The following is a 26,344-nucleotide window of genomic DNA, read 5'->3' as shown; positions in this document are numbered from 1 at the left end:
TCGCTGGCGTCTCACGTGATACCAATCCGCTAGGCCACTCCCCGCCTTTTCCTGCCTCCAGGGTAACGCTCCTTATCATTTGCTCACCCGTCCCTGGTCTGGAATTCACCACTGCTGCATCAATGCATCCAATGCCTAAACAGGCGATCCCGGCCAGCACGACGCGGCCTCGTCCTCGTCGGCGAAAGCCAATCCTCAGGGTCAAGACGGGATGTTTCACTTGTCGAAACCGCAAGAAAAAGTGCGACGAAACACGGCCAGTCTGTGCCGGATGTCTTCGCAACAAGGTAGCCTGTCGATGGCCCGATTCTCATCCCCATTCCCCGCCAAGTACAGAACACGGCAGTGGGGAGAAGGCACTTGACCTGAGACCATCGGCTCCAAGCCCAGACGGCCATGGACGACGAACCCCCGAGACTTTGACCAGCCCGGCAGACTTGGATTTTGATGTGGGAATTGGAGAGACGCTGGAGGAGACTATAACGGTTGACATTGGTCCATCGTCAAATGTGTTGGAGCACGAAACTTCGCCGCCGGAGTCTTCTCCTGTCGCCACCACACAGGCACCCGCCGCATCTGAACAGTTCGACCAAGTCATCAATTGCCTTCAGGATGCAGCGCAAGAGACAGTGTCGATTGACGCAGATGGAGTAGTCGAGGGCGTTGGAGACGCCGTCAGCGATGCACTCATCAGGCTATCCTGGGGCCATTTTGACCAAGACCCTTTGAGCCTCGGGCACGCCTCTGTTCCGCCGGCTCCATCCATCATGCCAGGCCTAGACGCTCAGTCGTTCGAGCTTATGAGCCATTACCTAGCCCGCACAGCCATAAGCATGGGTAACGGGTCAACGACGGCAAACCCATTCGTCGTGCAGCTCATACCGCTGTCTTTCGCCAATCCCGTCGTCCTCGAGCTTATGCTATCCCAGAGCGCTTCTCATCGTGCCGTCTTGGAAGGGGCGGGCTGGGCAGATGCGGTAGCCCAGAACTACTACACCAAATCCATTCGTCTGTTTCGCAATGCCGTCGCCGATTATCTGGCTGGCACTGAGGCGAGTCCGCTGTGGGTGACAATTGGTGCACTCATCATGTGTTTCACCGAGGTAGGCATACCTGTCGCATTCTGAGGGAGCAACAGTCCTATCTCAAATGTCAGTCAACTAACCTTGGTCACAGACAGCGAAAGGTGATACCAATGGCGTCATCTTTGACCATCTCCAAGCAGTCGGTCCTCTTGTCAAAGACCTGGTCTCGAGGCATCGACATCTCCTTCCGGATGGGTTACGCCCCTTCGTCATAGAGTACTACGTCTACACGGCAATCATCAGCATGATATCCATGGACCCATCGGCAAGCACGGGGCATCTCCTCGCCCCAGAGCTAGAGTATGAAGCACACTCTCTGGTCGAGAGTGGCTATGTTGGTCAGCTCTGCGGCTCGTGGCTCCCGTTACTCCTCCTTATCCCTCGCATCTTTGACTTTGGCCGTCGAAGAGTTGCGGTGCGCGCCCAGCCTCCCTTCCCGACAGCAGACGACTTCCTCAATTTTTCCAACCTACAGGCAGAGATCACCTCGTTCACGCCGTCGCCACTGGTAGAGTCCGAAGTCGCTACTTGCGGCTACATCTTCCAACAGGCAGTGCATTTGTACCTTCTCACGGCCTTTGGGGTCGGTGACGCAGGGCAGGTCACTCAGCAGCTAAGGGTGGAAAACGCGTTGGTGAACGCCTTCCTCTACCTCGAGCAGCTCCCGTCATCAGCACGCATCAATACCAGCATGTGCTGGGCCTTGGCTGTTATCGGATCTTGCACAGCTGATGACGAGCGGCGAGACGTGCTTCGGCAACGCCTGAATACCATGTTTGTCACGATTGGTCTGGGAAACATTTCTTCAACACTGTCACTTCTGGAACACATCTGGGCACGGCCACGAGAGGAACAGAGTCCATGGATCATTTGCCGGATTATGTATGAATACGATATGTGGATCTCGCTTGCCTGAATGATGCCCAGGATGGGGCCTTTCACTCCCATTTAACATTTCTTCTCATACTACGACTGCCCTGTCTATCGAGTTCTAGTGCCCTTGGTTCTTTGGTGGTTGAGTGGCAGGGCCCTCGGGTGTCACATATGCCTTGGTCAATCCACCATCCACGACAAGGTCATGCGCGTTGACGAAGCTGCTCTCATCGCTAGCAAGGAAAAGCGCTGCTTGAGCCTGCTCGATGGCCTCACCAAACCGGCCGGTGGGGAAGTGGACTTCACGGCGGAATCGCTTTGCCTTGTCGTCACCGAGGAAATCTTGGAGCATGGGGGTGCTGTCAAATGTCAGTGACCAGAGCACCGCATGAGTCTTGGATGGCATAGGGACATACTTGAGAGGTGCCGGGCAGAGGGAGTTGAAGCGGAAGCCTGCAAGGGAAAATGGTTAGTTGAATGACTTTTGCACCTCTCGAGGTAGGATTGACCTACCTTCACGCGCATGAACTACAGCCATCTCGCGGGTATAGGCAAGAACGGCACCCTTGCTAGCTGTATACGCAACCTGGGGTGTAGCAGCGCCAACAATAGCAACCATACTGGCTGTGTTGATGACGCTGCCCTTGGTCTTGCCATGCTTCCGCAGCGATCGCACAGCGTGCTTGGAGCCGTACCAAACACCCTTGACATTGATGTTGAAAGTCAAGTCCCAGATAGCACCGGGACACTCCTCCGAGTCTCCATCCTTCGGGTGCATGATGCCGGCGTTATTGAACATGACATCGACGCCGCCCCAGGAGTCGAGGTGTGCCACCGCTGCCTCGACTTGGTCTTCCTTGGACACGTCGACGACCTTTGTCTCGACTTTGCCGGTGTGGTTGGGTACGACGCTCTTGACCTTTGAGAGAGCTTTATCGAGAGCCGTGTCGTTGACGTCTGTCATGAGGACAGAAGCGCCCTGCTGGAGGAAGAGGATCGTGGATTCGAGACCGACGCCGCTGTTAATAGCATGCCATTAGCACTCAAATTCCCCATTTACAGTTCGACGTCGACACATGGCTAGGGTTCAATCGATCAACGTACCCAGCTGCGCCTGTGATAATGGCGTTCTTTCCTTCAAGTCGTCCGACCATTGTGATGTGCAGAGGGGGTTTCAGGGCGATGGTGTGTTGCTAACAAGCAGAGATAATGTTGATGATGCGAAAGCAGCACAAGACAAACATGATGTTCTTTATACATTCAGTCGCCATCTGGCAATACGCAGACGCGGAACTCGCAGCAGCACCCTTTGGAGCGCTGGACGTGCCGGTATCGTATCGGACGCGGGTCAAGGAGTCTCGAGTCCATTGATACCTTGATCTAGCCTTGATTTGCTATTGACCCCGCCATCGGGAGCGCGGTCTTGATCGTGATTGGACAAAGGAGGGAACAATAGCAGCAGGAAACATCTCAGCCGTCCGAGATGCGTCTCAACATTCGCCCACCTACGCAATAAGGGTCAGTGAGATGAGGGGAAGAAGAGATGGGTGTGGGGTATTAGGATGTTTTCGAGTAATTGGCAATGCAGTGGCGCGTGATGTTTGTTGATGACCGAAAGACAGTATCACGGCGCGGGCCAATCATGTTCTATTCCGCTGGCCCTATTGGCATGCTCCATGGCACAGTGGAAAGCAACTGCGTGCTCATCCAGTTCTGCCATCCTTCGATAACTCAAAAATGATGATAAGCTGGCCGATACTCGGGCGGCTTATGGGACTTGCATTGGTATAGCTTCATCATCATCTGCGGCATAAGTAACATCAAATAATCCAACATTTGCTTCCTGTTTTCTCCCAGTCCTCCTTCAACCCCGTATTCCTACATCTCTATCAGCAACAATGACCTCCACCATCAAGACCATCTCCCCCTCGACAAACAAGGTCGTCTGCGAAAGACCAGAGACCTCCCTCGCCGAAGCACGCGACATCTCCCGACGATCCGAGGCAGCCTTCCAGTCTTTCCGCCAGCTCCCCTTTGCCCAGCGTCGAGCCATCGTCGAAAGGGGCCTCGCTGGCATCCAGCACCGCAAATTTGAGCTTGGCCGTGAGCTCGCGGAGCATATGGGACGGCCCATTGCCGCGAGCCACAAGGAGATTGAGACGATGCAGAAGCGAGCCGATTATCTTCTTGATACGGCTGAGGAGGCGCTGGCTAGCTTGCCTGGACAACCTGAGAAGGGGTTCCGGAGGGAGATCAAGAAGATTCCCGTCGGCCCTACGCTTATTGTCTTTGCCTGGAACGTGAGTAATTCTCGTTCACAGCATTCTTGCATCTACTAACGTTTTACCCGCGGTAGTTCCCGTATCTCATCATCGTCAACGCCCTCATTCCAGCGCTTCTGGCCGGCAACTCGGTCATTCTGAAACCCTCGCCTCAAACACCGCTCATCGGCGAGCACCTCGTCGACATCTTTGACAAAGCCGGCCTACCGAAGGATGTCCTTCAGGTGATCCAGTCCGGTGATCCCCAAGCCCTCAAAGAGCTAGTCAAGCTTCCCGAGCTCGGCCTCATCAGCTTCACCGGATCTACGGTTGGTGGCCTGGCCATCCGTGAGGCTGTGAGCGGGCGCACCATTCCCGTCAATCTAGAGCTGGGTGGCAATGATCCGGCCTATGTCCGACCGGATGCCGATCTGAAGTACGTCGCGGCTCAATTGGTCGATGGCGCTGTCTTCAATTCTGGCCAGAGCTGCTGCGCTGTTGAGCGTATCTACGTGCATCAAAATGTGCACGATGCCTTTGTTCATGAGCTTCAGGAAGAGCTGAAGACGTAAGTATATGCTACCAATACTGGTGTTTCCATCACGATACATGATGAAACCGGTTACTAACCTTGCTTATGCAGATACAAGCTTGGTGACCCCCTCGAGAAAGACACCATGGTCGGTCCCGTCATTTCTCGCGCTGCCGAGAAGAACATCAAGGCGCAAATCCAAGACGCTCTGGACAAGGGTGCTGTAGATGCGACTCCCAAGAATGACAGCTTCGCCAGTGCACCCTCCTCAGGCAATTATGTCGCTCCCATACTCTTGACCAACGTCACACATAATATGGAGGTGATGCGTGAGGAGACATTCGGTCCCGTTATCCCCGTCGCCAAAGTCAAAGACGACGAGGAAGCTGTGCGTCTGATGAACGATAGCGACTACGGTTTGACCGCTAGTGTCTGGACCAAGGACATTGCTCGCGGGGAGGAGCTGATTGAGCAACTCGAAGCTGGCACTGTGTTTATCAACCGATGCGATTACCCGAACCCTGTGAGTATTTGCTGCATTTACTCGACAAGAGTAGCTACGCGAAACATTTGACTGACAAAAAGTGCCATAGGATCTTGCTTGGACAGGATGGAAGAAGTCGGGATTGGGCTGCACATTGGGACCTCGTGGCTTTGACGCCTTCGTCAAGCTAAAGAGCTACCACGTAAAGGAGGCACAGGCTTAAATAGGATAGCAAAGCTGGCTTGAAATGCATAACCTAAGTGTATCTATTGACAATAACCACGTCTTTCATTAACAAATATTGCAGTTGTTGTAAATGAGATGCGTGAGTACTTGTTGCTACTGGATCCAAGTTGAGGGTCGTTGCTACGTACGCTCTGTCAAGCACCCATTGCTGAGCAGTAAGGCGCCCGAACGATGCCGAACAGGAACACCTCTGTCATTGCTGTCATTGCCATGCTATGAAACTCTAAGCGGGCTTGGACAGAAAGTGTTTGACTTGGAATATGTAGGTTTTGTATCTCACAGGCTGGTACCCAGATTGACGACGCCCTGCAGGACCAGGAGCACAGCATCGCAACGCAACTGATGTAGACTCTTGAAGTGCTCATCACTAGACATAACAGAGCAGTTTGTTTACATTGGCTCAACAAACTAGCCCAACACTAATTAGAATTTACATCATAGAGCCGTCTAAAGATGGTCGTCGTACACTGGAAAAGGCCATTCTTCGGAAATCGTTCAAAGAGGTTGCCATAAGCGCTGTCTTTCTCGATGAAGTATTATATCAGAGCATCGCATTCGAAAACCGAGATCATTGAGGACCCCATGGTCATGGATTGCTTGGAGCAAGGAAAACAACAGGAGCGGGATCGCGGCAATGTCGAGTGTTGGATGTCCCTTGCGTGAATGGCGGCTGAGTTGTCGGTCTCGGCGATACGCGATGCGCGGTCGTCCAAAAGCTTTCGATAATCCAACCGCGGAGAAGCTGCAGCCGTCCGAGTCACATATTTGGCGGCATATGCAAAGGTTTCGCGTGATGGTGGGATGATGGAAGTGTGTTGCTCTCTTAGCTCGCGTTAGATAGCCTCAACCTTGGACACCCACCCGGCGGAAATGGTTCTGATTGGTCCTACTCGAGACGCTCAAGTACATCCTCTGAGAGCGGTCGATCGACCGGCGTTGACTGAGGCAACATGGTTAACCGCGATGAACCAATGTCATCTGGAATCTTATCGGCTCGATTTAGACAATGAACCAGGCCAATTGCCGGGGCGCTTCCATGGCCCGTCGGGAAAGGAGGTCCGCGCCAACCTGTTCGTGGGCTTGTTTGCATAAGATGACGGTCTCTTATCTAGCCGGATGTCAACATCAGATCATCTGCCACAAGCCCGCTACAGATTGTCTCTTGCAGTAGCGATACAGCTCTCAAGTTTATCTTTACCCTGTTACAACCATCTTGTTCCATCACGCCCGCAACGCCATCGCAATAATGACAAGTTCAAGCAACGCATCGCCTGAAGCACCGACAAACAAGACATTGACCAACGGTGTCAACAGCGCCAACGGCCAAGAATCATCCGTTGATCGCATCACAAGATTATTAGCCAACGACACCAAAGTCAAAGTGGCTGGCATAGACTGCGATGGCCTCCTTCGCGGCAAGATCATTCACAAGGCCAAGTTCCTGTCGAGCCTCAAGTCTGGTTTTGGCATGAGCTCGGCCATCTTTGGTTGGGACATGCACGATGTCTTGTACACTGAAGAGACGAGCTTGACGAGCGCCGAGAGCGGCTACCAAGACTTTACCGCCATGATTGACCTGGAGTCGTTTCGAAGGCTGCCCTTTGAGGATAATATAGCCTTCTTCCTTCTTCACTTTTATATCCAGGACAAGCCTGTCTTTGCAGATGGCCGTGGTCTGATCAAGACATTGACGAATGACTTGGCTGCCAAAGGCTACGAGGCACTAGCCGGAGGTATGTCAACAGTCCCAAGAGTGAGATATGTAACGTATGCGAATGCTAACGACTCGTCTTACCAGTGGAACTCGAGTTTATGAACTTTCAGACGCCTTCTGAAGATGGCTACGGCGATCCCAATGCCCGACCGAACCTTGCAGCATTCCTTGCCACAAACGCGCCCAAGGCTTTGCGTCCTGTAACAGCAGGGGCCTTTGGATACAGCGCGACGAGGCCTATCATGGCCAAAGAGTACTTCCACGATATCTTTGACAAGAGCTTGGAGATCGACTGCCCTGTTGAGGGATGGCATACCGAGAGCGGACCCTGCGTTTACGAAGCGGTAAGGAACAACATTTGTGCTTCAAGTATACGAGAAGTCATTTTACTGACTACATCGGGACAACAGGCTCTCTCTGTTTCACCCGTCTCACGTATGGCCGACAATGTCGCACTCTTCAAGTATGTCTTGCCCAATGAAGTTTCTCAACATCCTCAACTGACCAAATTTGGGCAGGCTCGTTTGCAAATCGATCGGCGTCGAACATAATATTACTCCGTGCTTCATGGCCAAGCCCATCCAGGGTCTCCCTGGTAACTCTGGCCATATTCACGTATCCCTCACAAGCGGGGGCCAGAACGCATTCGTTCGAGAGACGCCTGATTCCGATGCGCCATGGTCTGACATGGCATATCTCTCTGATACTGGGCGTCATTTTCTCGCAGGAATCATCGAAGCAATGCCCGACATCATGCCGTTATTTGCCCCCAACGTCAACTCGTTTAAGCGTTTGATCGAGAATTATTGGGCACCCGTGTCTGTTAGCTGGGGCTATGAGGACCGTCTCGCGTCTATTCGTCTAGTCGCACCTCCAAGCTGCAAGCCTTCAGCGACGCGCTTCGAGATCCGTGTGCCAGGTGCTGACATCCATCCGCATTATGCTCTCAATGCCATCTTCCGCGCGGGACTACGCGGCATTGAGAACAAGAGTCAAGTCACTATCCCGCCTGAGTCGGCGCGGCCCAAGGACAGTCCTGCTGAGCGGTTACCCAATAGCCTCGAGGCTGCCGTCGAGCGTTTTAGTGCTAAGGGCTCGGTAGCTCGCCAGATCTTTGGCGATGAATTTGTTGACTACTTTACCGTCACGCGAAGCCATGAGTTGAGGCAGTGGAGGGAAGCCGTGACTGATTGGTAAGTGATACTCTAATGGCATTAGCTGGAATATACTGACCGAGATTGCTTTTAGGGAATTTTCGCGCTACATCGAGACGATCTAGAGAAGTTAGTGGGACAAGATGATGGCATGCTACGTGGAAAGGGGGCGGCTTGAGTCGATTAGTGTATCAGCCATATGAAGAATGAATACCTGACAATGCATTACCCGTTTTGACTTCAAATTCCTCATTCATTCAAAATAAACCAACAATGATTGCTCATAACACGGTCTTGGTCTGGATAAGCAAGTCCCGCAATCCTCATTTCTAAAGGATTGTTAAGTAGGGACTGGGATGTTGAATGCGAGGTTACCGTCTCTAAGTGAAGCCGGGGATGAAGAAGTCAAACTATTTCGAGTTTTTGGCCAACCTGCCCTCGTTTTCAACTACAGGTAGCAGAAGGTTTAAAAAAGGCCACTGTGTTAGCATTGGGATATGATGCTATGATGTGTTGACATTGTGTTCTTTATAGTTGAAGCCCAGCCCTTGATGGGTTAAATGAGCCAGAAGATCGTTTGCAGGCTGGATTCTCGGTATGGCGTGCACCACGAAGGCAACATTTCTGAAACACATTCACAGACATTTTGAATGTGAAGGGCCTTATAAATTTATCAGTGTCGAGCTTCAGCTATAGGTACAATATCTAAAGCTCTAGAGGTTGGCAGTTGATCAATGAACATTGACAATGGGGTGATAATCAACACGAGCCCGGGCATACCACCACACCATAAGAACAGCAAAGGTGATGGCGTAAACGACGCAGACGTAGTTCATATTATCGCCTTGGACCGGATACTGAGGTGGGAAAGCGTACATCTGCAGATAATGTTAGCGTCCGACAACCAGATCGAGAACAAGATGGTCAACTTACCACCGTGCAGAACAATAGCCATAGCAGGAGGACAAAGTTACAGACCATACCAAACTTGCCCATCCAGAAAGGGCCGTGATTCAACTTGGAACGTCCTTTGACGAGGAGACAAACCACCGGAATGCTGTAAGATGCATATAGAAGAACGACGCATGCTGTAACCATGCTGTTGAAGGCAGTGTAGGAAGCCAGGTACAAGCAGCCGAGGATGCTGACGATGGTGCAGCTTGCTACGTGCGCCCAGATTGGCGTACGAAGGCGCGGCTGTACCTGGCTCAGATACCTGGAACAAGGCAGGCCGTTATCTCGAGCAAAAGACCAGCAGAGGCGAGCCTGCCAGGTGTGTGAAGCGATTAGGCATCCACAGCCCGTAAGCACAATCAGAGAGCATAGTACGATAGCTCCAGCTTTGTTACTAAGTGCCTGGTCGAAAAGCTCAAGGATGGGCACTCCAGTCGGTGTACTGCTGACAGCGTCAAAGTCCTTGATGCTAAACATCATGGCGATGCCAAAGAGCCAAGCCGTAACGAAACCGACTCCCACCGTGCCAAGAATAGCAATGGGAATGGTTCTCTCCGGGTTGAGAACCTCCTCAGCCATGTGTGTGGCACAGTCGAGACCGTTGAACGCCCAGTTGCAGTTGATCAGGCCGACGATGTATGCAATGCCGTCGCTTGGCCACCCGGTGTTGTTGACGAACTGGGAAAAGACAAACTTGGCCGATTGATGTGTGTCGGCTTTGCAGGGGACGGTGAGAATGATGACGAGGAATGAGATGATGGAAGTCCACAAAGTGAAAAACGTAACCCCCGGTAGTGCTGTGCTGGAGATGTTGAACAAGGCACAGACGAGGTTGACAACCTGGTAAGCGACAAAGTTCATCCACGGTTTGATGACTCTGTCATGCATTAGAGCCAGGTCCATTCCAATACAATCTCGCCAAGCCCAGGGTGTACTTACAAGGTTGGGTGCGCCATCTGGATGCAACCCATGATCAAGCCTCCAACCCCCAGGGCAATACTAGCACATGTAAAGAGGGAGCCAGCCCAGGCAATCCACCCAGTCAGGTAAGACAGGAACCGGCTGTAGCGTCTGCTAGCGAGCTGACTTGTCCAAAAGTATTGTCCGCCGGCATCCGGCATAGCCGAGGCCAACTCGGACAGCGACACGGCGATGGCGGCGCACACGATGGTGATGAGAATGATGCCGTAAACGAGCTGGACAGGTCCGCCAGAGTTGATGCCCGTGACGAGGGCCGTGGAGATGCCGAACCATGAGTTGGCGAGCGAGAAGCTGATGCCGAGGACGGAGAAGACGGAGAAGTTCTTTCGCAGCTCTTGGGTGTGGCCAACTGGAGTGCGCCCAATTCAAGTCAGCACAGGTTTCCTTGAATGTGATTTTTTCGCACGTCGAGGGACAATTCCTACCTGTCACCGACTTACTACGGCCGAGAGCAGCATCTTCCTCGAGAGGGTAGTCCTTTTTCGAAGGGGTGTCTGTACCACCCAACGCCATGATGAATAATGTGCTGTGTGAGCGAGTTTCCTGGAAGTGACTGGTAGAGAGATGGTCAGGTAGGGAAAGTGGCAAAGATAATTAACGAGACGGCGCATTGCAGACTAGTGCCAATATATATAAGCAAGAGGATACGATCTCTATCAGTGTATCGAGCCAAGGCGTCCATCACTATCCCGGCTCTCCCGTGTCCGCCACCCTGCCGAGATAGCACTTCCGGGGCCACCGCGTCTTACTTTGTGCTACATCAAGATTATCTTGGATATTTGATTGTGGTATCGTGTCGACCGAGCGAGCACAGAGATAAGCCACTGCCCATGGGGAAGCGGAGCCAGGCCTGGGCTCGCACGAATCCGGGGATCGCGCAAACGTGTTCTATTGGTCGCGGATCATGAACTCAACGAACGGAGGCAATCAGTAGCCTTGACAAAAATAGGGGAAGGGAAATGGTGGTTGTGGCCAGCCAATGTAATACAGTTCCGCGGTGGATCCACCATCGTCATTCGGACTAACTAGACAGGGAGAGTCATGATAACTAGTCATGAGAGAGCGAGTTAATGCTGGCTACCACCTATCTTAAGCTCAGAGGTTAGATACCGTGGACCAACTGACACATGCGCCCTGAAGCGTTTGACCCCCTTGTAGGCTACCGAGAACTTGACGTCTCGGATCATCACAGAGTTTTGGTTCATATACGCGTATGGCTCGAATGGGTCAGGATAAGCACGTGACAAGCCATGAAGATGGTTGATACTCCCAGGACTGCCACCCAGGGGCATTTATTTAATTATGAAAAGTTTGGATCAACAGTGACGGCTAGTTAAACCATCTGACTCGATCGCTTGGTCTATTTGCCTGGGTATTCCTTGATAGGTTCTGTGGCTGATTAAATATTCCGATCTCAAGCATGCAAACTACCCTATAGCTCAATGGTGAAAATGAGGATGGAAGCCACTTGTATTCTGGATGGATGACCACCGAGGTAGAAAAGCAGCCGTTAGATAACATCTCGGCAGTTGAGACTGTTTGATGCTGCAACTCTTCTGTCCGCTGACTGCACGCTTCGTGCGTTTTTGAGTGCTAATTGGAAAGACATGTCATCAGAGCCCAAGTGACATTATCAGCAAGCCTGAAGAGAAGAAAACACACCTGCATGGATTCCCACTCCCTCAACCCATCCAACGTTTGACCATCTTGCTTGCCCTTTAGAATCATATGTGGCTTTTCCTCCAAAGACCTTCAACAGGTCTCAGCAGTTGTGACGGTCGACAACTACTAGGCAGCTACCGAGGGCTATGGTGCACATCCGGACGGTAATAAGGCTCTCGTGATCCGGTGTAATTGGCAGACCCTTAAAAACACTCAAGCCCTGGGCCAGCCGTCGATGCATTTTTGGGTTTGGTTGAAACACGGGGAGGGAGTCATATCGAGGCTGAGCCTCTCATGTGTGTATCCCAAAGCCCTCCCTATATGCGGATTGCCATCGTCTCGTGGCTCAACCAATGGCCCTTGAGGATTTAAACTCTCAACTTGCACCTGCATCTCAACTCAATCTTAGAAAGACCCCTGTAGAATCCCGACGAGCTGGTGTTGTTTACATCTTGAACAGATGCCGCCTGGCAGAGAAGAGAGTTCACAATGAGAAAACTGAGCCATAAAAAGACCTGGAGATCATTCCTTCTCTCTTTAATTCTCTTCTCTCCCACATCAACACTTTCCATTATCTCAGCAGCTTCACTCAATTGATTCCCTCCAAGATATCACAACGCTCTACCAACATAATCACTACATCCTCCTACTACAACCTACTTACACACTACGCAATGGATTCATCCAACATTCACAGGTAAGACAATTTGATCTTGAACCATCACTGCATTCCTGCTAACATCTCTCAGCATCATGGCCTCGCCAAAAGCTCAGTTTCTCATCGGGCCCAACAAGAACGAGTTCAATATCCACAGCGAACTCGTTGCGGTCCAGTCTTCCTCTCTTGCAAACATCATTAGGCAGCAAAAGGGTCGATTCGACGGCAGACCAATTCTTTGGAAACATGTCGACGTCGACACCTTCATTCGCTTCTGCGCGTTTGCCTTCACTGGAGACTACAATGGTGTCGAGCCTAGTCTCAGGCAAATCCCAGCCATGGTTTCCCAGCCTCGTCTTCTGCGCAAGACAATGAAGCTTCGCCTGACAAACCACAGAAGAACTCCAATGGGCGTGTATAACGGCTTCTGCTGGGAGAGGTTCAAGGAGCGATATTCAGGACACGAGTTCAGCCCGGATGACGCTGTCGACAGTCGAACTCACACGTGCGCGGAAGTCTTCCTTTGCCACGCTCGCGTCTTCATTTTCGCCGACCGATACAAGATTAACAAGCTGCGGGACCTCGCAATTCGAAAACTTTGGATCGCGATGGTCAACATTACCTTTACAGGCAATGCGATCCCCGACATCACCCAGCTTGTAAAGTACATCTACAACCACACCACCAGCGAGAATCCCGCTGGCAAGGAGATCCGAGCTCTGGTTAGGCGTTACTGCATCATTAGGCTGGATAGAATGTGCGATCACGCCGAGTTTCGGGATTTTGCCAAAAATTCTGAGCTGCTTAACGCGATCACCTGAGCCAGAAGATCGTCTCTTTGGTTACATTCACAGTCTTCATGTCTGCCCAACCGCCCAACCGCTGGTTTCTACGGTAACAAAACGACTGCGTGACCTTTATCGGAGTTTTGCGGCATTGAGTTTTGTTTGTCGGTACTGTTGAGAACTGGTGAGCAGCATAAATGACCTAACTGCCTCGGCATCTGTTGAAAGGTTTCTTTTAATTTTGCCTTTGGCATTCTACTGTGTTCCGCAAGAACTTCATCCCGTTTTTTATTTCTTTCTTTTTTCGGGCCGACACTCTCTTGAATCCGTTCAGAGCGTCCCACCCCAAGTACAGTAGCATAGGGAACAGTTCACCAAGCGTTCCAAGCTCAAAATCGGTATTGCCTAGTTACACAAGCTATGAAACCGCCTTCCCTCTTACCCATGAAATCATTGAATGAGACTAAAGAAAAGCTATCTGACCTATCACTGAATTCTACTCTCTCTTGCCTTGCCTTGAAAATCAACATGGCGTCCTTCAAGGACAGCAACCCCAACCCTCTCATACACTCCACCACCAGATCCGGACTTGCAATGAACCAAAATGACCCAATGTCTCTGAAAGTCTGCCAAAGGGCTTTTGTTGCCGCTACCAAGTACAATACACTCCATAGGCTGTGTCAAGCCTCGAGCTGGCTCGTCAAAGAAGATGGACTCATCAGGAGGGTCGTTGATGATTCTCCGAACTGGTGCCTCTAGGGCAAGAGTTTCATCTTCATAATGGCTCGACTCACTTGGCGTTCGAGAAAAAGGAGACTTGATGTTGCTGAACCACGAAACTTTTCCACCAGGAGCAGACACGTAGTCAATGGCCCCGTCGTATGCCATCCACGACCAAGAAGGAACAGGCTCACCACGCGTGTTTGGAATACGGCGCAATGTCTCTCCACCACGTTTCCAGAGCAAGGACCGATGAAAGTAGCGGTCCAATACTCCGTATCCTCCAGTGGTGTTGAAAGTGCTGAGAAGCCTATTCTCGAGTCCCCTGATGGCGATTGGCCGATCAAAGGCAAAGGAGAGTGCCAGCTTGGAGTAGCGAACATAGAGATCCTGGAAGAACTCAATTTTCAACCCCTTGACGTACTTCTCGGCTGAGTGGGGGAAGTTGGCATCACCGAGGAATGAGGCTTTGCGACTGTGGCCTTGGGTCAGCAATTGGACAGAGTGACTGTGATTCGAGTGCATACTTGTTCATCTTGGTCATTGTCTCGCATCGCACACCGCCACCACATTCCCAATACGACTGATTCTCCACAAAGTAGATGGTCCGTCGTGACAAAGCTCGCTCCTGCATAACCCAGCCTCTCTGGTTGAGCTCGCTTTGATCAACATGAGTGCCGAAGTCGTCAATGTTCTCGCACGCGTAGTAAGTGGCGTCCCCGAAGGTCATAGGGATGCATCGTCTCTCAGGCCGCGCCTTGAGAAACCCGTCATTTGTCCCAGAGGCACAACTTGCAGCGAGGGTACAGTATGCTGAGCTAAAGACCTGCTCCATGAGCTTGGACTCAATGTTCCAGTCTTCAACGTCATCCTGGACGATGCAGATGGAGTCGATCCAGAGGTATTCTAGCCTGAGACCGTGCGTCACAGAAATGGCATCAAGAAACGTTTTGGGGAGATTGGATGTCCTGAACCCATCCTTCAGCTCCTGGATGTTGGCTGTTGTGGTGCAAAAACGTTCGCGATGGTCAGTGCCCCAGCGATGGGACAAGGCCGCATATTTGACTGGTTGGTTCAGTCCGTCATCTCTTTCCACCAGTCGAACAACATCAGAGCCCGGGCGACTGATGTGAACAAGCCGTGATGGTGTGAAATCAAGTTGCTTGGGCAAGCAGTGGTGGGTACTGTCGCAACTGTGAATCCACTCCCTCAAAACTTTGAAGTGAGCTTCGCTGCCAGCGTCTGGAAGCGTTGAGAATCCGGTTTGAACATTCTGTAAAGGCTTTACCCCGGATCCTGCCTTGAGTAAGCATTCGACAAGTCCACGTAGGTAAAGCTAATCAGTTAAGAGGACTACAAACCTGGTAGTGTGCAGAGATTGAGCACAGGCTGTCCTTCGCCATCCTCGACTGTGAGATACGATCCCACGCGAACAAAATGAATGGGATCTCTCCAAGAATACAATCCTTCCCGAATATGCCAAGAAAGAAGACTGCAGAGTTCGCAGTTATCCTCCCGGGCGTTGGTAGCGAGGCCGGATTGAGAATCCGTGAAGTGGCATTGGATGGACCAAAGTGGAAGACTGCGACACCGTCGGCAAAGATGGGGATTTTTTGTAGATTTATGGACTGTAGAAAGCTCGAAATCATTGAAGAAGACAGTCGCAAAGGTGTCGTCGGGTGTGTATATCCATCTGTCGGTGAGCTAGGGCGAATTAGCCAGATCGGATAGACGACAGGGCTTGTTAGGTCACAAACCGGCTACACAAGTATTGGGCTTAGTATCGTGAATTGAAATTAATCAGAACATCAAGAGTTGAGCTCATACGTACGGTCTAAAAGCGATTAGCAATGTTCAGGTACCAGAGTGACTGTGATGGTGATGACGATAATGATTGGGCCACATGGAGGGACTCACGAACTAAAGAAGGAAATGTAAGCATAATGATATCTAATATGAGCATAGGCGCTGTAAATCAACATACTGTCTGAATGGTTGAGCCGTGCGTTAGCCTGTCGTGCTGTGGTGGTCCTATTGATGCCGCCGTTGCTCACATACTGAAGAAGTAGTTAGTCCCAGTCTAGTCAACCCAACGAAATTCTTGAGGGGGATCAGCTCACTTCCTTTTCAGTTCAAAACCTCAGGTTAGCTATCAGCAATCTTATGAAGTATGTTGCTGCCTAGCACGCACATTCTGTTGAAGCTCTTAGCGTCTGATCTTGCCGTCGTGGGAAAGGAGCTCTCTTACCCGTGTACTGGGAGTGGCAGGGGCAAGGTGGCCGCCCTTTGTGGTTGGAATGGCGTAAGACGGTCCAAGGGGAGCCGATGAGTTGCTTGATGGCCTGTCTCCTACGGCATTGATCTCATCAGCTTCCAGTTGTGTCAGAATCTTCTCCAACTCCCGTCTCATCTCGGGGGCATAAATTCGAGCCTGAACTTGTCCCGTAGTAATAGAAGAGGGCGGATCGGGGGGCTCCTGGACATTGACAACCAAGAGCTTTTCGGTGACAAGATGCAAAAGTAGTTCAAGGGCAGTCCCCCTAGGACATCTCCAGTCCTTGCGGATGTATGACACCCAGCCTTGAACTCTGCGATCGACCTCAACAGACTTGACTTGACCACTCTCGTCTTTGACTACCCTGTAAAAGGTTGAGCTGGCAGCTTTAGTGCATTTTATCAGCTCGTCTCCGCCGTAGAGGATCCAGATCAAAAACTCGAGTAGAATGCAACCCATGCTCCAAATGTCGAATCGCCTCGACAGTGGTGCGTCGGAGGCAACGTCCATCTCCGGGCCTGCATACCGCTTAGTCGACACCTTGGTGTTTGTGCTTTCCCGCAGCTGCGTCCGTACTACGTGATCCTTGGCTAATCCGACATCAGTAATCACCATTCTTACCGCAGGAGTTGGACCGTTGCCCTTGCCGTCGCCTTGTCGAAAGCACAGAATGTTTTCGGGCTTCAGATCTCCGTGGCGGCAGTTCTTCGACTCGGTTTGGTTGTGTAACTTCTCAATGGCCGCCGCCAGTCCTGTGAGCTGCTTGAAAATCCAGACGAGGTAGGGCTTCTCTAGAGCTCGTGGGCCTTTTTGCCTGGTCCAGAATTCCCAGAGATTGCCGTGCTCCGCCCAAGGAAACATGAAGTGGTGTTTGCCGTCGCAACGATAGTAGGCGACTGCTTTGATCAAGTGGTCGGTCTGGAGTTCTCTCATCATCTCAAGGATCCTGGCTTCTTGGTCTGCTGGTTTCTCGTCTAAGCTGAGAAGCGTTTTAACCGCGACGCGTATGTTCCCGTCGTCATCCCTGGACGGCTTTTCATTGTCCATCAGTCAAGCTATTATCTCACGATGAGAATTCCAAGTACATACCTGACCGGCCCAGAGCTCGATATGGTCGGCGTGAATGCTCCTCTCCTCGACAGTGCTGTAGTGCGAGGCCCCTTGGTTTGCTCGTTTCCCGGCTGTCGTGAAGGGCAGGCGATAGAACTTGACAAAGTCGTATCTGAATTGCCCACTGGTGAATGTCGGTGACGTAAACAACCATTGCTTTTCACAGAAAGAATCGATAACGTAGCTCTTCCAGCCATCCTGCTCAAGCATTTTTTGATCGGAGCTGAGGTCGACCGGAAGCTTGTCCTGTCCAAAACCGTTCTTGTAGAATGTGGTGATGAGCTCTGGCTTTCTAATGATAAGTAGAATGGAAAAAATCTTGAGAGCCCTTTCGAGGATGAATTGGAGCAGTTCCGGCGAGACAGGGTCCCTTCCGCGTGTCTTCAGGATGGCCTCGACATCATCCCGTTGCAGTAGCTTGTCCCAACCTGACTCGGGAAAGAAGCACTCGGTGTGGTCATCTTTTTTCACCATTCTTTGAAATATTCGTTCGTAAGCTGTATCCATTTCATCTTCACTGTTCATCTTTAGGCACTTGAATGAAGTAAAGCGATGTATGCGCGATGATGTGCTCGCTACAGCAGTGGATGAAAAGGATGAAGTTGGTGACGGAGGGGAAATGGATTCTTCACAATGTTGAGTTTTCTCTTTGCCAGAGGAAAGACTATCACTTCTTGCTGCGCAGGGCTCAGCAGTCGTGGAGGCCTCCCCTTTCTTTCTCGGTGCGATGCAGCACCAGGAGAAGAGCCTCAGCATGCGAGCCATGACCGAGCCGAAGTACCTAGGTGCAGGTGGCATTGACACCTCATCTCGCAGGGAGGCAATACGCATTCTTATTGAAACGCCCAATCCGAACCTTCAATGGGTTTACCGACCTGCAGTATTTTCAAGAGGGCTGCATGCGCAAGAAAAGCGACAAAGATCGGCATGCAGCAATCCGTAAAAAGGGTAAAGATGATGATATCCCTATCATCGAACAAATGATATAAAATCTAGTGAAATGAAACGAACTTATCCTAAGAAGCGTAAAGATTTACATTTTCCTTTTTTTTTTTTTTCATTATACCCCATTGATTCTCATTCGGGAAGCAGGCTATGCCCTCTGTCATGGTGCCTCGTTTTCTCATGTATGATGCCGGGCATGGCCGGTCAAGGCATGAGGTGTGTTGGATGCCCATTTTGGGATTTGTTCGTGGCATTTACTAGTAAACAGGGCGAAATCTGCCACCCAAAAGGTCGTCATGGAGGGTGCGCTTGGGTTGGCATTTGCTCGTCTCCTGCGAGTTTTTGGGTTGAATCACATTGGAGGGTGTGGCAAGGTCCAATGACGTCGGCAGAACGACGAATTCAGCCGTTGTAAGCAACATCACCACCCTCAACTCCTTGTGGCTTGCATATCGCAACGCTCGTGACAGATATGGTCTGATTCCATCCACTCACACCCTGATAAGAAACAGCTCAGCTCCAAAGTGCAGCCTCGGGTCTCGCTTACAGCTTCCACTCTGCTCTTGTCCCCGTTCAGCCTAGAAAGTTATCAAGTTGCCCTTTCTGCCTGTCTTATTCGGTGGCTTGAAGGGTGACGTAGACTGCAACATTCCCAATCTATCTTGGCATGTTGGATTGATGATTTACGGATGGGTACTCAGCAAGCCGCACCCGTTTGAGACATGACGCACAGCAATCAGTGAACTTGGCCAGCGACCCGGTTCCTGGATTCTAGTCTACTGTAGGTACGCGTAAGTGCTCGCAGAGCGCCCCACGAGTTCGGCATATTTGTATCCACTAGCACAATGACCAGGTGCCTGACAGGAATTACAAGATCTAGATCAGTGGATCGTTCAGCCTTGAGATTATACCTCGATGGGTTCGACACGTCTACTGAGCATCCCCATCCAGAAGCTGACATTGAAAAAGCGGCCCAATTTTGAGCCATTGGGGGGCCTCAAATCTGACAAGGCCGCATCTGGGGAGGCCTGGTTCGCGCATATCTGCAAATATGCCTCACCGGCCAAGACTTGGCACAGCTGCCTGTCATCACACCACCATCTTGAGTTGAAAATAAGGCTGCCTTCCTGTCATTTGAGGCCCCCCAGGCTTCCAGGGGACAGTATTTGCCGTGGATGAAACTGTGCTTGCGTGTTAATCTTCCACTGCCATCCTGCACAAACACTTCAATATCATTCCACTCGCATGCAGCTCGGCAAAGTCTGGCCTCATCACAACTCGGAGCCAATCCTGTTTATTGCTATTGATTCCCGAGCTGTTCAATTTCCTCCACACACACATACAATTATCTTTATCAAATCAAATCATGAATATGCCAGTCTCGGCACAAACTCATCTCTCCTTGTTCCAGGATCTCAAGGACGCAACGCGCAAGTGCATCGTCACGGACAATTACTACATCCCCGAGCAGACGCTCCTAGAGATCGTAACGCTGCCCAGAGTCAAGTCTGACCTTCGGTCGACCTGGAGCTGGCTGCGCTTGCTGTTCTTCAACCGTGGCGTCGAGTCCAAACTCCTACAGGCCAAAAAGCTGATTGCTGTGCTCGCCATCATTGGCCAACTCAATGAGAGGTCTCTTAAGGCTCTCATTACGAATTCCCTCACAGATGATGACCTCCCCCTCGCCAAAAAGCCTGCTTTGCAAACCCGCCACGGAAAGCCTGTCATGTTCCCAGACTGGGAAGAAGCTGTCATAACTTTATTCCAAGAAAAGCAGTGGATAGTCCTGGCGTCCATCTTGAACCTCAAAGAGGGCTATTCCATTGATATCAAGATGGATGATAAATGCGCACTCGAGTTGTCCAACTGTGAGAACAGGGGAAACACAGAATTCAGTCGGGTATTCTCTGCTGAGATTCTCTCACAGGTAGGTGTTCATGTCATTGGGTTACTTGACGCTCGCTAACATCAGCTCCAAGGAGGAGGGAGTGAAGCCACGCCGCGTTGCGGTCAAACATTTCCCTGAAAAACATTTCCCTCGGGCCCCCAAATCTCAGAGTGATGAGACTTACCAACAAGAGAAAGGAAATCTGGACAAGATCAAGCACATCGAAAATAACCACCTCATCAAACATCTGGCTACTTGTGAAGGAATTCATTGCATCATCTTCCCATGGGCTGAACACGGAGATCTCAACCAATTCTGGAAAGACAAGCATGGCCGAGAACTACCAATTTTTGTCTGGTCCATCACACAGTTGGCTGGGCTCGCATCCGGCTTGAGAGACCTCCACGCCGTGAACTGCCGTCACGGAGACCTCAAGCCATCCAACATACTTCATTTCGAGAACGATGGGGGTACCCTCAAGATCGCCGACCTGGGGGTATCCAGAGTGCACAAAAAGGCAACAGATCAACGCCAGAAGGAGACAGTCACAACTGCGTCGACCCGAGCTTATGAAGGCCCAGAAGCCAGTGGTCCGATCAATGCACCGAGATCGCGCAAGTACGACTGCTGGTCGTTGGGGTGCGTCATCTTGGAATTCGTAATCTGGCTACTCTACGATCAGCGCGCACTTGACGGTTTCCACTCGTCACGGGATTCACTGTGGCATAGCTTCTATCGTTCCAAGAATCCCGGTCCCGCCTCTGAAGGTCGAAAGACAGAGTGGTGGGAGAAGATGGAAAGACATCCGAAGGTCGACGAGGTCATCAAGCTGCTTCATGAGGATGCGCGGGTTACAGGCACCGCGTTGGAGGAGCTCATCAATCTTGTTGATTCAAGACTACTCTTGATCAATCCACAGAGTCGTCTCGAAGCTGCCGAGATTGCCAAAGTGTTGCACGAGCTCGTCCAAAAATGCAAGGCGGGACAGACCCCATGGGTCAACGACGTTGATGCCCCTCCAGATGTTCCAGCGATCTTCAGACAAGAAGCGCCAAAGACACCAGGCGTCACCTATCAGTAAATAGATCTGAGAGCGATGCAAAGACTTTGTCTTCTTCTTTCCTTTGGACCAAAAATGATACCGAGAAACCTCTAAGATCAAGCGAGATGGTGGTCGCTGGGAGGCTGTTGTATCCCTGCAGCATATTGCCCAGCGCTTCTTGATCAAGTCTTCAAAAATCGCCGCTTCTCCATTCCAACACGTTTGACGTGCTCCATTCTCCCCCAACACAAGCAATGCCTGGCAAGGCGCTTTGAACCCTCTAAATATCACGGGAGATATGACAGACAAAGCTGGGGCTTGTACCCTGACAGATCGATCTTCCGGTGTGATTTCCAACCTGGCACTGGAACCCTACGCGAAGGGATTCTCTTGGCAATGTCAGGCAAAGGGCCAAGGGCCTCGATTGGAAAAAGCCAGAACCCTATGGCTGGCCGAAGCGGCAGCTCAAGCTCTTGAAAATTGCCCCCAATGGACTCTTCTTCCTCTTCTTCCTCTTCCTCACGGATCTTTCGCACTGTTTCTCTCCATGCCTCGTCTTTTCTTTGAACCCAATTGATAGCGGCGTCTCTGTTGGTTATTTCTGGGTTGAGTTCATATCCCTGTGGTCTCCAAGCCCGCCCTATCCATCCTCTGTCGACGCCAACCTTGTTTTTCACGTCGGAGGGATGGTAAAGGCGGCCTCCAAAGGCCACCAGAAAGCGGTAGTCAACTTCGTGATTGTGCTGTACCTTGCACTTTAGCATCAGTCTAAACCAGCCATGGATTAACTTTCGCGGCTCAAAGTAATCCAGATATATCTTCTTGAGAGAGGCTTTGATATGTGACCTTGGATCGCATGGTAGACGATCAAACTTAGGGGTAGCTGGCATGATGGGGCGAGAACGATAAACCTCAGCCTTATCCATGGGGTCAGTGGCCCTTGGTTCCCCTGACATCGCCCGTTAGGTTCACCGTTTAAATAGACACATATGCTCGCTCACCTAAGAACATACGCTCAAGTCCACTACGGTATAAGAATACAACGCACTTGAGCCGCGATAGTACTTGTGGAAGAAGAGAAGCATCAACCCTTGACCTGACGATGGAGTGCTCCCAGTTCAAGGCAAGATTCACAAGGCCAACATGCCGAGCATCATGAACCCAAAGAGCCTGCGCAAAATTGGAAAAGGCTTTCCCTCGGATTTCCAAAGTATCCAGCTCTGGATTAAAGTAAAAGATGCCATTTGCATCCTCCTTGCCCTTCCAGCGATACACACAAGGCAGTTGAACCCTGTAGAAGCGAGATGCGACGGCCCGGGATTCGGAATTGACACGGGCAAGTTTGCTTATCGGCCGGAACTCAGTCAAGATGATTTTGTATGCCCTCCCAAGGCATTCGGCGCTCTCAATGCCAGGGTCATCCGGCGAAGTCTCGAGGAAATGAGTCTCGACATGCAGGAGACGCTCATGTTTGAGTTCAAGCTCCCAAATGATCTGGCGAACCTCAGGAGGGAGCTGATTGAAATGTCGAAAGGTGTCGGTCGACCTGGAACCCGACGCAGGGTTGAGGATTCCCAGGTTGCTGCTTACAACGAGAGGCATGCTAGCATCGATAGGCTGTCTTGTGAAGAAGTGTGCAGGTTTGGGTGGGAAAGGGCCATTTTATAGGACGCACGACCTGTCTGGACAAGAGACGTCGCCAATTCCGAAAAGAAGACGTCGTTAATAAGTTGGCGACGTCGTCAAACTGAATTCAAGATAGTGTCAATGCCGGAAAAAGACTTCGCTTCATTGTAATCTAGCTTCAAACCAAAGTGTAATTCTTATCCTGGGTCGTATGGGGAACTGTCCCTCGTGATGTAAATTTCCCCAACAAGGACAAGACATCCCACAGTCATGGAAATTGCGATGATGGGAAAGTTAACGCGAGCAAACTCACGGCTCTTAACATGGATGTGCTTCCGAGCGAGGATGTCCCGCCAGAGAAGACCAGCCAGGGATGCGCTAAAGGCTGTGCTGAATGCGCCGTAGTTCACGCCAAGAGCCATGCTGTAAACGGTGGCCCAGAAGGTTCTATCACTGATGGCGGTGCCATTTCGCTCATGGATCTTCTGCCATGCTTGGATGATGCGGGATAAGAGAATGGTGGTGCCGATGTTGGTTCCCGAAAACTATTTGGGTCAGTCAACAGCCCAATCCATCGTCTACCAGGAGCTTACATTGCATAGGATCACAGATATGAACCCCATTCCTCCAATACTGCCAACCGTGCCGGTTTTGTTTGACCAGTGATACCAACCTACTGAGAAAAGTTCTACCCACCCCGTGCTGACCAAGGCTTGCACGAGAACAAACATGGCAAAGGCAAAGGGAACCAGAGCAAACGGTAGATGTGACATGACTGCCATGACAGTAGGGAATGTTTCTTGAAGCCACTCGTGCGCGGCAGAAGAGTATGACAACAAGGTGGGCCGCTCCTCTTCTTGCTGTGAACCGATCTGCCAGGATTCATCGTGAACCAGTTGCATGGGACCGGGTAGTTGCGACAAGGGCTCAGATCCGAGATGGCTGGGTTCACCGGGTGAAGGACTTTTGGAATTAGGGTTACTCGCGTGAATTGGCGACTTGGGAGACCCTGATATTGTGACGGGACTGTTGCTACCTGTTCCGGATAGAAGCACCTTGGGAATCGGGCCTGGTGGATCCGGAGTATTCTCAGCCGTCAAGTCCGCAAGAGTAATGGCCTCAGCTATCTCAGTGCCCCTGAAGGGATTACTGCTAGCTGTAGGAGCGTTGATCGTGGACTGCCGACTAGCTCCAGCTGCTTCCATTCTTCTCTCCTCCTGCGCACGTTCAACCATCTCCCGATATTGAGCAGCCGTTTTGCGCGTCTCTTCGCGGTGAAGCCACCCAAAGGCAACATCCCAGCAGAACATGACAAACGCGGCGGGCAAAGTGACCCAATAGACATGGTGTTTGGTGCCCTTGGCACTGGCGGCATTGATAGCGAGAAGAGTAATGAGGGTGGCTGCCATGACGACAGCACCAAACGTTGCGCCCTTCTTATCCAAGAAGGGATTCATAATCTCTTCAAGAGAAAGAACGGCTTGGCCTCCTTCTCCTGAGTCCTCTTGTTCCTCTGCCTGACGACGGACATACGGAATATTAGGGTTGACAGGGTCTCTGGTGTCGGCCCCGGTGGGCAGTGCGTGCATCTTGATCGAGGATGGGATAAGGGACTCATCCGCAAAGACAACGTATAAGAGGAACGGAAACAAAACCACACCCGTGACGACGACCGGAACGATCATGTTGGCAGTGTATTCGATAAACTTGATCTCAAAGGCTCCAGCAAGAACCAGATTGGTCGGGTTCGAAGAGACAAGAATAGCGGACGCGATATTGGCGACGGCGAACTGGGTATAGATCCACGCTCTAGGATTTTGGATGTTCTCAGACGCGCGCGTCATGTAGGCGAGAAACGACGTCCCCGACAAGATGATGGGGTCGTTGCCGACGAAACTACCAAGGACGAAGAAGAAGGCGTAGAGGTAGAAGAAGAGCTTGTGGCCAACCTTGCCGCCCCATTGCAGCACCTTGAAAGCGAGCCATCTAATGAGACCGGAGGCGTCGATAGAAATTGCGATGTAGGCCAAAGTAATGAAGAATACCATGATATCAAAAGGCTCGATGTTGTCGGCGCCAATGGTACCATCACGAACTTCTTGGCGGCCTATCGCTGAGATAGCGAGCAGAAAAAGGTCTGCGATCAATGGAGCAGTGATGAAATTGAAAGGGAAGCCAAAGCGCATAAAGTGCTTTGAGATTCTTTTCCTTTTAGTACTTTCGGACTCATTGTTGGGTTCGTCTATATGATTTGTCTTGTCGAGGATCTCGTAGCGAAGCCTTGAGGGAATTATCCGCAGCTTAACAAGCGACCCAAGGAACAACTTGACGACAAGCTTCGGCACGTAAAGAGGCACGTTGAATGGGAACAAGACGATGATATCTAGACTGCGCGTCAGTAAGCGGTACCCAGACTCTGAGGGTATACCTACTAGCGATGACAAAAGCGATCAGAGTCACAATAGACCGCCATTGCCCGATGGCGCTTGTATCAACCAGGGCAGACATGCTTCACTTTGAGGGAATACGCGTCTATTCCCCCGAGTCGGTCAGGTGGAAATAGGCTTTTGCGTTCTAATTGTATGTGGGTCTGTCGGGTTCCGCCGCACCCAGACCAAGAAAAAACCAGCATACTGTAGGTTAGCAATGAGACCTTTGCCGGGCTATAGAGACGTAACTTGGAGGAAAATAAATAAACTATACTCTAAAGTCTATATATTATCTTAGATTTATAATCACTCCTTTTATGATATAGTTCTGCGGATTACAAAGGCAGAGTACTTGCGAAGTGTGCCATTTTTTTTTTCTCAAACCACTGACGCCGGTCATGCCACAACCAGTGTAAGCTTGGAAATGTTGGCGGTTGTCAGTTCCATTTGTCTCAGACGCTTCCTAAAGTTACAGGGAGGGTTACTAGAGCACTGAGGGGAAACCAGTGGCGCCTAGTGAGGGAGGCGTATCCTTTGAAGTCAGGGGCTTAAAGAAAGACTCCCGTCACAAGTGCCGATGTCGCTTGGCTTAAATAACCTGTTTGTGGCTTATAGGCTAGGACAAAACTTCTGTAACCGACCTCTTTAGCGAAGATGCGATCGATCTGGGCGGAACCTGCACGGGCTAGCGTCAGGTCCGAGAGCACCTGACGTGAGGCATAAATCGCCTGACAAGCACGGCTCCAGGCATGGATGAGCAAGCCCGGAACCGAGCCTTCGGCGGCCACACAACGTGGGTTAGGGGGGCTGCCGGAACATGCCGGCGCAAAAGTAGTCCATTATTAGAAAAGTCGCATCTCCAAGACTGGGCCTCGGTTGGCCAACCTTGATGAATACAGGCTCAGCAGGGTGATTTACTG

General features: G+C 51.1%; 10 protein-coding genes across 10 annotated transcripts; 5 read left to right on the top strand and 5 right to left on the bottom strand.

Moving 5' to 3' along the window:
* Positions 1-131: 131 nt before the first annotated feature.
* Positions 132-2,001, top strand: NCS57_00458800 (Zn(2)-C6 fungal-type domain-containing protein; the record flags this gene model as incomplete). Its single annotated transcript, XM_053054544.1, has 2 exons — positions 132-1,103; positions 1,177-2,001. 2 exons carry the CDS (start codon positions 132-134, stop codon positions 1,999-2,001), a joined length of 1,797 nt encoding a protein of 598 aa, XP_052916704.1.
* Positions 2,002-2,076: 75 nt separating this feature from the next.
* On the bottom strand, positions 2,077-3,112 carry NCS57_00458700 (uncharacterized protein; the record flags this gene model as incomplete). The annotated part of the gene is made up of 4 exons (XM_053054543.1): positions 2,077-2,317; positions 2,375-2,411; positions 2,472-2,977; positions 3,063-3,112. The coding sequence occupies 4 exons, from the start codon at positions 3,110-3,112 to the stop codon at positions 2,077-2,079; spliced, it is 834 nt and encodes a 277-aa protein (XP_052916703.1).
* A 744-nt stretch (positions 3,113-3,856) lies between these two features.
* NCS57_00458600 (Aldedh domain-containing protein) lies at positions 3,857-5,458 on the top strand (the record flags this gene model as incomplete). Its single annotated transcript, XM_053054542.1, has 4 exons — positions 3,857-4,258; positions 4,315-4,787; positions 4,863-5,274; positions 5,345-5,458. The coding sequence occupies 4 exons, from the start codon at positions 3,857-3,859 to the stop codon at positions 5,456-5,458; spliced, it is 1,401 nt and encodes a 466-aa protein (XP_052916702.1).
* Positions 5,459-6,727: 1,269 nt separating this feature from the next.
* Positions 6,728-8,474, top strand: NCS57_00458500 (Gln-synt-C domain-containing protein; the record flags this gene model as incomplete). The annotated part of the gene is made up of 5 exons (XM_053054541.1): positions 6,728-7,214; positions 7,280-7,539; positions 7,606-7,658; positions 7,714-8,388; positions 8,444-8,474. 5 exons carry the CDS (start codon positions 6,728-6,730, stop codon positions 8,472-8,474), a joined length of 1,506 nt encoding a protein of 501 aa, XP_052916701.1.
* Positions 8,475-9,080: 606 nt separating this feature from the next.
* On the bottom strand, positions 9,081-10,797 carry NCS57_00458400 (uncharacterized protein; the record flags this gene model as incomplete). Its single annotated transcript, XM_053054540.1, has 4 exons — positions 9,081-9,227; positions 9,283-10,180; positions 10,243-10,633; positions 10,710-10,797. The coding sequence occupies 4 exons, from the start codon at positions 10,795-10,797 to the stop codon at positions 9,081-9,083; spliced, it is 1,524 nt and encodes a 507-aa protein (XP_052916700.1).
* Positions 10,798-12,620: 1,823 nt separating this feature from the next.
* NCS57_00458300 (uncharacterized protein) lies at positions 12,621-13,425 on the top strand (the record flags this gene model as incomplete). Its single annotated transcript, XM_053054539.1, has 2 exons — positions 12,621-12,643; positions 12,696-13,425. 2 exons carry the CDS (start codon positions 12,621-12,623, stop codon positions 13,423-13,425), a joined length of 753 nt encoding a protein of 250 aa, XP_052916699.1.
* Positions 13,426-13,875: 450 nt separating this feature from the next.
* On the bottom strand, positions 13,876-17,968 carry NCS57_00458200 (Protein kinase domain-containing protein; the record flags this gene model as incomplete). Its single annotated transcript, XM_053054538.1, has 8 exons — positions 13,876-14,584; positions 14,637-15,405; positions 15,471-15,813; positions 15,937-15,943; positions 16,027-16,166; positions 16,358-16,948; positions 17,006-17,416; positions 17,474-17,968. 8 exons carry the CDS (start codon positions 17,966-17,968, stop codon positions 13,876-13,878), a joined length of 3,465 nt encoding a protein of 1,154 aa, XP_052916698.1.
* Positions 17,969-19,805: 1,837 nt separating this feature from the next.
* NCS57_00458100 (uncharacterized protein) lies at positions 19,806-21,408 on the top strand (the record flags this gene model as incomplete). The annotated part of the gene is made up of 2 exons (XM_053054537.1): positions 19,806-20,366; positions 20,419-21,408. 2 exons carry the CDS (start codon positions 19,806-19,808, stop codon positions 21,406-21,408), a joined length of 1,551 nt encoding a protein of 516 aa, XP_052916697.1.
* Positions 21,409-21,656: 248 nt separating this feature from the next.
* NCS57_00458000 (2EXR domain-containing protein) lies at positions 21,657-22,971 on the bottom strand (the record flags this gene model as incomplete). Its single annotated transcript, XM_053054536.1, has 2 exons — positions 21,657-22,318; positions 22,371-22,971. The coding sequence occupies 2 exons, from the start codon at positions 22,969-22,971 to the stop codon at positions 21,657-21,659; spliced, it is 1,263 nt and encodes a 420-aa protein (XP_052916696.1).
* Positions 22,972-23,192: 221 nt separating this feature from the next.
* Positions 23,193-25,503, bottom strand: NCS57_00457900 (CitMHS domain-containing protein; the record flags this gene model as incomplete). The annotated part of the gene is made up of 3 exons (XM_053054535.1): positions 23,193-23,540; positions 23,589-25,378; positions 25,428-25,503. 3 exons carry the CDS (start codon positions 25,501-25,503, stop codon positions 23,193-23,195), a joined length of 2,214 nt encoding a protein of 737 aa, XP_052916695.1.
* Positions 25,504-26,344: the final 841 nt, after the last annotated feature.

Source organism: Fusarium keratoplasticum, chromosome 3 (assembly GCF_025433545.1).
Source record: "Fusarium keratoplasticum isolate Fu6.1 chromosome 3, whole genome shotgun sequence".
NCBI classification, from domain to species: domain Eukaryota; kingdom Fungi; phylum Ascomycota; class Sordariomycetes; order Hypocreales; family Nectriaceae; genus Fusarium; species Fusarium keratoplasticum.
The sequence above is the reverse complement of the archived record's forward strand: the minus strand, read 5'-3'. Positions and strand labels throughout refer to the sequence as shown.